Source organism: Crinia signifera, chromosome 8 (assembly GCF_055691185.1).
Source record: "Crinia signifera chromosome 8, ASM5569118v1, whole genome shotgun sequence".
Classification (NCBI taxonomy): domain Eukaryota; kingdom Metazoa; phylum Chordata; class Amphibia; order Anura; family Myobatrachidae; genus Crinia; species Crinia signifera.
In genome coordinates this window covers 145,974,887-145,984,864 of record NC_139224.1, presented here as the reverse complement: position 1 = coordinate 145,984,864, position 9,978 = coordinate 145,974,887, and the positions used below count along the sequence as shown (strand labels likewise).

The following is a 9,978-nucleotide window of genomic DNA, read 5'->3' as shown; positions in this document are numbered from 1 at the left end:
TCGTGGCCCGCGGGCCACGAGTGGCCCGCCGACTTGTTTTTTCTGGCCCGCCAGTCAAAAGATTCTTGCTGTATGAAAAAAAAAAATCCTTCCGCGCTGTCCTCTTAGCAGAGGGACGCGGCGGAGGATGCTGCTGGGTGACGTTGAGGCTGGGGCGGGCGGGACTGTGTGCAGACATGCGCATTGTCTACTTCCTGATGCCGCGCACACGTCCCGCCCGCGCCCTTCCAGACAGCCGGAAGGAGACTGACTGACAACCGCCGCCAGCCGCGCACTGTACTGCATCGCACCTCAGCACCTGTCCCTTCTTAGCAGCAAAGACAGACGCCGACACCGCCAGCAGCAGCAGCAGCCCTCTGCAAGGGACACTGAGGCAGGTGCCTCAGGAGAGGGTGAGCTGTCTGTTTTTAGAATTGGTGAGGGTGAGGTGAGCTGGCTAGGGTTAGGTGAGCTGGCTTAGAAGGCTGCATTTAGAAATGTTTTTTTTGGGGGGGGGGGGGGGGGGTGAGAGGTGACCTGGCTGCATTTAGAAATGTTTTGGAGGTGCTGACTATGGGGGAGGGGGGCTGGCAGTGCAATGTGGTCCTGTGTATGGGGAGGGTGCTGACTATGGGGGAGGGGGGGCTGGCAGTGCAATGTGGCCCTGTGTATGGGAGGGTGCTGACTATGTAAATACCAAGTTATGTATGGGGGGGCTGCATTTTTATTCTGTTCGCACTGGGACCCTAATTGTTTAGAAATAACCCTGGTGCTGACTACTATCTATGCGGGGGCTGTGCTGTCTATCTATTAAGAGCTGTGCTAAATACCACAGTAGAGCTTAGTGGCCATCAGGCTTCGTTGAATTTTTTAATGTGGCCCACACTGTCTTAAAGGTTGAAGACCCCTGTTCTAGAGGGTGCTAAATAAATAGTAGTAGTAGTACGTTTATTTATAAGGCGCCAGAAAGTGTCCGCAGCGCCGTACATAGCAAACAAAAAAACAAATTACAAGGTAACATACAGGGTGTGTTGAAAAATACAGTATAAATAGGGGTATAGCTGGTAGAACTAAAATCAGCATCAGTTCAGAAGTAGGTGTTAAAATCGTCGAGGAGACTGAGGATGAAGTAGAGGAAGGGAAGAACAGGACAGGAGCACAGGTGAGGTAAAGAGGTAGGGTGAGTTCGTGAGGAAGGAGGACCCTACTCATAAGAGTTAACATACTAAAAGGAGGTGGGTGGACGAACAAAAAACAATAGGAAAGTAGGAACCAGTGGCGTAACTATAGTCCCGCAGCCCCCGCGGTGGTGGGGAGGCGCTAGGCAGGTGTGGGCGCCTGGGGGGTCTGCGGGACTATAGTTACCACCTGGTCCCGGCTCCCGACTCCTGCCCTCCCCCTCCTTACCCCATTGCCGCCGGCGCCGCTGCCTCTAACCCGACACGCAGATCTGTGTCGGGTGACGGGCAGTCCCCGGCTCCGGCTGCAGTGCTAATATAATGCTGTATGGGGGCAGCCATTTTCTGAGTGTCTGTTATTATATTAGCACTGCAGCCGGAGCCGGGGACCGCCCGTCACCCGACACAGATCTGCGTGTCGGGTTAGAGGCAGAAGCGCCGGCGGCAATGGGGACGGGTAAGGAGGGGGTTAATATTTCGGGGGGGGGCGAAATGTCCGGCGGGGGGGCGCAAAAAAAGGAGTTACGCCTCTGGTAGGAACGGATGGGAACGGAGGCAGGATAGGAGGATCAAAAGATGTTAGGAGGAGGGATAGGCTAGTCGAAAAAAGTGGGTTTTGAGGGAGCGCTTGAAGGAGGTAAGGGAATCAGAAAGCCTGATGGGTGGTGGGAGGTTGTTCCAGTGCAGGGGGGCAGCGCGAGAGAAGTCTTGGACACGGGAGTGGGAGGAGGTGATTAGGTAAGAGGTCAGTCGGTGGTCAGTGATGGAGCGAACAGGACGGGAGGGAGTGTGGATAGAGATCAGTGAAGCCTTGTAGGTGGTGGTGAGGAGTTTAAAGAGAACTCGGAAGGGAATGGGGAGCCAGTGAAGAGATAGACAGAGGGGGGAGGCGGAGGTAGAGCAGCGGGAGAGGAAGATGAGCCTAGCAGCAGCGTTAAGAATGGATTGGAGAGGTGCGAGGCGGGTGAGAGGTAGCCCAGAGAGAAGGATTTTGCAGTAGTCAAGGCGGGAGATGACAAGAGAGTCAATGAGAATTTTGGTCGCGTCAGTGGAGAGGAATGGTCTGAAGTAAATTCTGATTGGTTGCCCATAGCAACATCACATGTGAAGTAGAATACACATCTTAGGTAAATTTCCCCCAAAAACTTTAGTCCAGCTCAGAAGGGGCATTTGGAATTTAAATTAGTACCTATGGGCCTGATTCAGCATGGATCACAAAATGAGCTGCTCGCTGCAGTTTATCATATATGATAATTAAACAACGTATATCGGAAGGAGGTACATCCCACCCTCTGCTTGGATTTGCATTCGCATCGAGCTGCAGTTTAGAAAAACATTGCGACTGTAGCCTGAGTACATCTACCCTTACTCAGTCTGCCTGTGGCAGCGCGGCTTGTGAGGCCAAGCAAACTGCGCCTCGAAGTGCAGTCCTTGGCCTGGCCACTCATAGAAAATGGGGTGACACGCCCCCTTTCAGGAAACGCTAGCCGCCCCTGCCCCTCAACTGCAAACGCACTGCATGTCAATCAGGCAAAGGTGTTCTGCTATTCTATGCTGCAATTGCAGGACCCATCCTGTGCGCACACAGAACGGGACCATCCCGCATAGGGGTCGATCCTATTAACCCAGAAGGGTGCGAGTTGCCGTTCGGGTGCTGTTTTCACGCTGAAAACGGCACCCGAATTGACCCTAACGCGCACCCTTCGCAGGGCCGAATTCACTGAAATTTGCTCACACCCCTATGGAGGTGCAACCACTTTTCAGCGGATTCGGCCCGCCTTAAGTGGACCCGATGTCGTGATTATTCACAGTCGGAGAATCATCCTCACTCTTCGGGGTTAATTGGATCGACCCCATAATACGTGTTGGATTGCTTATAACTAATGTCGCAGCCTGGCTTACGCGGCCTAGGAAACTACGCCATAGGGAGCAGTGTTCCCATGGCCACTCCCGGAAACCAGGGATGACAAGCCCCAGTTTCCAGAAATGCCAGCTGTCCCTCCCCACAAAAGCACCTGCCTGTCAATCAGGTGGAGGAGTTCACTGTTCTGCGCTGTGATCACAGGGGCCGTCCTATGCACACCCAGAATGGGTCCTGCACACACACACAAAACGTAACCATTGGGCATAATACGTGTTGGATCGCAGATGCATTGCAACCTGAATATGCCCCAATATCCATAATTCCCTACTTATCTGTGACAATAACTTGATTGGTTCGGAAGGCCAGGGACACAATCCACAATGTAGCGGTTTCCTCTAAAGTTGCCTCCAACTATACAAAAGTGCTCTGAGGGGGTTAGCAGAACACTAAGACACGCCCCCAGGGACCACAATCTGCATATGCCAAATAAATAAATTAATTAATTAAAGTGACACTTTTGCACAGTTTTCAATTTGCAGAGAACTCTCCTGAGAGGACGGGAGGAACCTCTGGTAAAAGTTAAGTGTATAACTTAGGGTACTTGTTTCCTAGCACGGCGCCCGTCGTAGGTGATCGCATACCTTAACTTAAGGTATGCGATAGACGCGACTGATGCGATTTTAGGGATTTTACATAGGGAACAATGTGAAGTGGGCCAATGGACCCGATTTTTCATTGTATACCCACCCTTATGGGTATTTTACAAGAAAAATGCCCTTATGGGTATTTTACATGACACTTATATAGTGTGGCGAGCGCAGCGAGCCTGAAGCGCGATGAGCGTAGTGAGCCCCGCGAGGGTACGCATAATATCTGTGAAGTAATGCGCGCTCGCCACGCTTCAGGCTCGGTGGCTCGCTGCGCTCGCCACACTATATATAAATTAACTCCACGTCGACGTGGATAGTGGGGGTATGAAAAGGTCGGAGGACGCGTACCGCCGCCACTTGCGGGCTCGCTACGCTCGCCACGCTTCGAGTTGGCGTTCATCATGGGGTGGCGTTAACAATGGGGGTCATTTGACCCATCAGGGTTGGGAAACAATGAAAATTGGGATCTGGGGAGCATTTAACATTGGGGCCAATGTAAAATCGGGTCTCAGGGACCATTTTACATTGATTCCAATGTAAAAATCGCGTCGATCGCATAGCATGCGATTTGGTTGCATGCGATGCGATCGACGCGATTTTTGGGGTCCCGATGGATACAATTTTTATCGCTGGCGCCGTGCTAGGAAACAAGTACCTAACTTAGTTATATTTCAATGTCCCTGCTGTTTATTACATTGTCTTATCATTGTCACTGAACCTACATTATATTTCCCCTACAACAATTGCCATAAAGATATCCCTTAGAATCCTGCTCCTTATTATATACTTAGTAATACTGTTTATTCCATCTTCACTATTATTATAATTATCATAATTATCATTGCGTCCTTATACATAATAATAAATGCTAATATTTATAGGTACTCTTTACCTAGAAGGGCGCCCATCGTGGTGATCGCGGGCATCGCGGGTAGTACATTAACGGCACCCGCGATCACCGCGATTTCCCATAGGGTTCAATGTTAAATTTAGTGCTGACCGCGATTTTCCATTCAATGCTTCAATGGCCGCGATTTGGCCATAGGAATCAATGTTAAATGGGCTACAGAGCCCAAATAGGCACAATTAACCCTTAAAATGTCCCCCCAAATTTTTAACGCCACCCCACGATCCACGCCAACCCGAAGCGTGGCGAGCGCAGCGAGCCCGCGAGGGGCGGCGGTACGCGTCCTCCGACCTTTTCATGCCCCACTATCCACGTCGGCGTGGAGTTGAGAATAGAATAGTGTGGCGAGCGCAGCGAGCCCCGCGAGGGGACGCGGATACCTTCACAGTTATACGCGTCCCCTCGCGGGCTTCACAGGTGTCCGTGGCAACGCTTTACCTGTGAAGGTATCCGCGTCCCCTCGCGGGGCTCGCTGCGCTCGCCACGCTTCGGGCCTCGGTGGCTCGCTGCGCTCGCCACACTATTCTATTCTCAACTCCACGCCGACGTGGATAGTAGGGCATGAAAAGGTCGGAGGACGCGTACCGCCGCCCCTCGCGGGCTCGCTGCGCTCGCCATGCTTCGGGTTGGCGTGGATCGTGGGGTGGCGTTAAAAATTTGGGGGGACATTTAAGGGTTAATTGTGCCTTTTTGCCCATTTAACATTGATTCCTATGTCCAAATCGCGGGCATTGAGGCATTTTACATTAAAATCGCGGTCAATCAGCCTTTTTAACATTGTTCCCTATGGGAAAATCGCGGTCATCGCGGGCACCCGATTTTTATGTACCCGCGATTTACCCGCGATGACCGAGATTTTTTACCCCCGACGCCCGCGATTCCAATCGCGGGCGCTGTTCTAGGTAAAGAGTACCTATTTATATAACAGTAAACTGTTTAACACACATGTAATGTTTTTACTCACCTCATTATTACATTGGGTACTAGTTTCACGGCGGCAGATAAATCGCATACGATTTGCATACGATTTGATGTGCGATGCGATTCAGTACCTGTTCATAACCCCACTATCCACTACGGCATAGAGTTGATTTTATATAGTGTGGCGAGCGCAGCGAGCCCGAAGCGTGGCGAGCCCCGTGAGGGGACACGGATTACTTTACATGTATTCCGTGGCGAGCGCAGCAAGCCCCGCGAGGGGACGGGAAATACATGTAAAGTAATCCGCGTCCGCTCGCCACGCTTCAGGCTCGCAGCGCTCGCCACACTATATAAAATCGACTCTATGCCATTGTGGATAGTGGGGTTATGAACAGGTAGTAAATGGCATCGCACATCAAATCGTATGCAAATCGTATGCAAATCGTATGCAAATCCCATGCGATATCTGCCGCCGTGAAACTAAACAAGTACCTTACATTGTTTATTGCTACTTTTGTTAATGATTAATATGTTACAATCACCCTATATTATAACATTCAGCAATAGGTTGTCCAATGTTAGATCTGATGTCTCAGAAACACAAAACTCATTATCAGACTAAATAAATACTATTTTGCACAAAAAACACAATAATATACATAATATAATAAAATATAACAATATACATGTTCAGCTTAAGTCACCATCAGCTGAATATAAAGCCTCTACATCACCTGTACAGAGGCACAGCTGGACACCGCCTTGTGTTCCACTGCCCCCACAAGACCCCTAAGACTGGCTTATCATCAGACTTACTGTTGCTCCCCTCAGTATAACACCATTCAGTACAACAGCCCAGACGGATCCACACAGAGCTACATTCTGTTGACAAGTCTCTGATGAATAACCTGATTGGTGAGGCTAAGATAGGAACATTTGACAAGGACAATGAACTTGCACCAGTTCAATGTATCTGTCCGTCCTGGGAAAAACATTAGGGATGAGATGGAGAGAGAGGTCGGATTTCTGATCTACGAGCATCTCTCATCCCCTCATTATGGAAAGCACAATATGGTAACCAGTATCCGGGCTGACCCTTAACCTCCGCTTTATACTCAGCCTCCTAATTACCTTTGTTTTATAATTGCTCTCACCGAGAGAAGATGAGACTCCATAATTACACTCATCGCTTCATACTGGGATAAGAGCTATTACTTCTGCCTGGATGATTCCCTAACCCCAAGTACACATCTACTGTCCCCGTCACCACCTCCATTATACCACCCGCTGCTTCTACTTCTGGCATGTGGGAGGTCACATGACTTCAGGGACCGGAGGACAAGGTATTTTATATAGTGGTGCTGGATCAGGTGACCCATGGGGCCCTCCTACATAATAACACACCACAATAAGCAATATATAGCAATGGTCTACATTGATGCTTCAGTGTACAGTGTATATACATGTGTGCATATATATATATATATATATATATATATATATACACACACACATTTTATATATATATATATATATATATATATATATATATATATATATATATATATATATACAAACACTGGGGGCCCAGCACTCACTACAACAAACTAACTCACCTTAACATTCAAATAATCAATAATTAAATATTTTATTTATTTTATTATTTGAATGTTAAGGTGAGTTAGTTTGTTGTAGTGAGTGCTGGGCCCCCAGTGTTTGTATTTACTAGAGTGTGTGGTCACAGGCCACCGCACCCCACCCTGGGATGTGGGTGCTGTTTGCACCCCATTCCTAGGAATGGCGAGTGTGTTGGTACTTCTGTATCTATATATTTGGGTTGATTTTTAATTAACCTCTGTTACTGTGATCATAGCTTTCTCATGCACCCTAGATAAGCTCATTTACCTGAAACCTGTGACAGCTGCCCCTTTAATACTAATTCAGGTGCTGTGTTTGGGATTGTCTCACCTTATAAAAGCCATGTTACTTGGCAGTTGAGCATTAACCCAGGAAAAAAACACATGTTCATTTTAGCTATGATGTGTAAGCAGGTGCCAGGTTCCCAAGAAAACTAGTTTTTAGTGTAGGACTTGCAGTGAAATGGGGTCCCTTGGCGATGGGCTGCAAGCTTAAATGCATTGATCAATTCATGAACTAAAACCCCATTATTTATTTATTGATTATTTGAATGTTAAGGTGAGTTAGTTTGTTGTAGTGAGTGCTGGGCCCCCAGTGTTTGTATTTACTAGAGTGTGTGGTCACAGGCCACCGCACCCCACCCTGGGATGTGGGTGCTGTTTGCACCCCATTCCTAGGAATGGCGAGTGTGTTGGTACTTCTGTATCTATATATATATATATATATATATATATATATATATATATATATATATATATATATATATCTCCAACCATATCTATATAAATATGTATATATACCATATCTATCTATACATGTATACAGATGGGCATCACGGATGGTGCAATGGTTAGCATTACTGCCTCACAGCACTGAGGTCATGGGTTAGAGTCCCACCATGTCCCTAACTGTGCAGAGTTTGTATATTCTCCCCGTACTTACTGGTATACTGTAGGCTAATTGGCTCCCAACAAAATTAGCTGTAGTATGTCTGTGTGTGCGTGTGTGCATGTGGTAGGGAATATAGATTGTAAGCTCCATTGGGGCAGGAACTGATGTTCAAATATTCTCTGTAAAGCGCTGCAGAATATGTGCGTGCTATATAAATAACTGGTAATAAATAATAAATATAGAAATAGATATTTGTGATTAAGTTTTCTTACATTTTAAAATGTTCAATTCTTGATTTAAAAATGTTGCAGAATGTGTGTGTGTATATATATATATATATATATATATATATAGAGAGAGAGAGAGAGAGAGAGAGAGAGAGAGAGAGAGAGAGTAGCTGATGTGCAAGTTCTTTCCTTCGTCTCATGTTAACTTAATTAATTTATATGCCATGCCTGAATGACCCTTGACCTCGCTTTTCTACTCATCTTCCTGGATTGTTTTGTTCATAATAAGACTGTGCTGCCTTAAATGTGTATTAATAGATGTTAAGCACGTTTACCCAAATGTTTGCAGAGACCCCCCAAGTCCCCCAAATTGCTAATTATTTATCTGGCGTCTGAATGATGTATAGTGCCTGTGATAAACATGCATTACCTGCTGTCAGTGTATTCATTGCTGGCTGTATCCTCATATGTCCCCACATGGTCACCACAGGTTGAAAGATTCCCAAGTGGGATACAGAAACGCTCTCTGACGTCCAGGACGTCCCTGGATATTCCTTCAATTCCCATCATGCTCTTCTTCACGTTATACTGAGAATATCCGCCATTCACTGAAATATAGCAAAATTATTTACAGCTATCCTCAAAATGATTGTGATAAATAAAGTGTATTTACTAACCTTATAAAAGGCATCTTATTTATGGTGAAAACACATTTCTTAAAATTGTTCTACACAATATTCTAGCTGAAGAATCTGCTAGTTTAGTGTTACCCAAAATACTTCTTTATGTAAAGAAGTATTTCTTTGTAAAAGTTAGGGTGTGATATCCACTAGCAACAGCATCATTATTTGGCAAACTACGAAGACAAATGGCAAAAAGAACATTTACGGCATCATCAGGGCAAAAAGAGAATTTTTAACAATTACTGATTCTGCCAATCGGAGTTCTGGCAGAGAATATTTTTGACTGTCCTGACAATGATATTATAGTCTTTTCTGGCTGTCATAATCTTTAAAGTACATTAAATGGCCTTCTTAGCCATACCAAAATTATGCACATGATTCCCAGAGTTTCAGTGGTTTTGATTAAAAAACAGATTGGAAACATACTATCACGTTCCAGTGACAAATGGTTTGTTTCCTGAAGCTGGAGATTAAGCTGTCTTCAAAGAGACTGTGAAAGTAATTGCAGCCTCATACTTACCATCTAAGCTTCATAGTTTATGTGCTACTCCACCTCCTGTCATATATTAATATCCAAAGATACAATAAAGATCTTTTTGCATGAAGAAGTTGCACTACCCTTTGCCACTGCAAAATGCACCCTGACATTAATTACTACACCCCAAATGCAAAAAAAAAAAGCTAAATCAGATAGAAGTTAATATAGGGTACACACCAGAACGACCATGATCGTGATACGATTGTGACACAATCGTACGATTGTCGCACGATCTGTTGGAGCACATGATCTGCACACATTCTGTACCCAATCCAAAGTAGATGACGGATTTTAGTGCAGCAGATAAAATCTCCAAAGCGACCAAATGACCGGCGGGGACGCACATCGTTCTGGTGTGTACCCAGAATAAGTTGCGAAGGCCACCATAAACTAGGCCGAGGTATCGCATGCAGCCTTGCAAGCGACACCTCGGAAACTCAACCACCGGGGGCTGGATCCTTGTTGCAGTACTGATAATCTCTGAATCCAATCCAACACGTAT

General features: G+C 46.2%; 1 protein-coding gene across 1 annotated transcript in view; it reads right to left on the bottom strand.

Annotated features, from left to right (window-relative positions):
• GLIS1 (GLIS family zinc finger 1) overlaps nt 1–9,978 on the bottom strand; it is a 163,593-nt gene that overhangs the window by 55,324 nt on the left and 98,291 nt on the right. Inside the window, 1 exon segment of the mRNA XM_083157349.1 lies at nt 8,686–8,863. Coding sequence (XP_083013475.1) covers nt 8,686–8,863 — 178 coding nt within the window.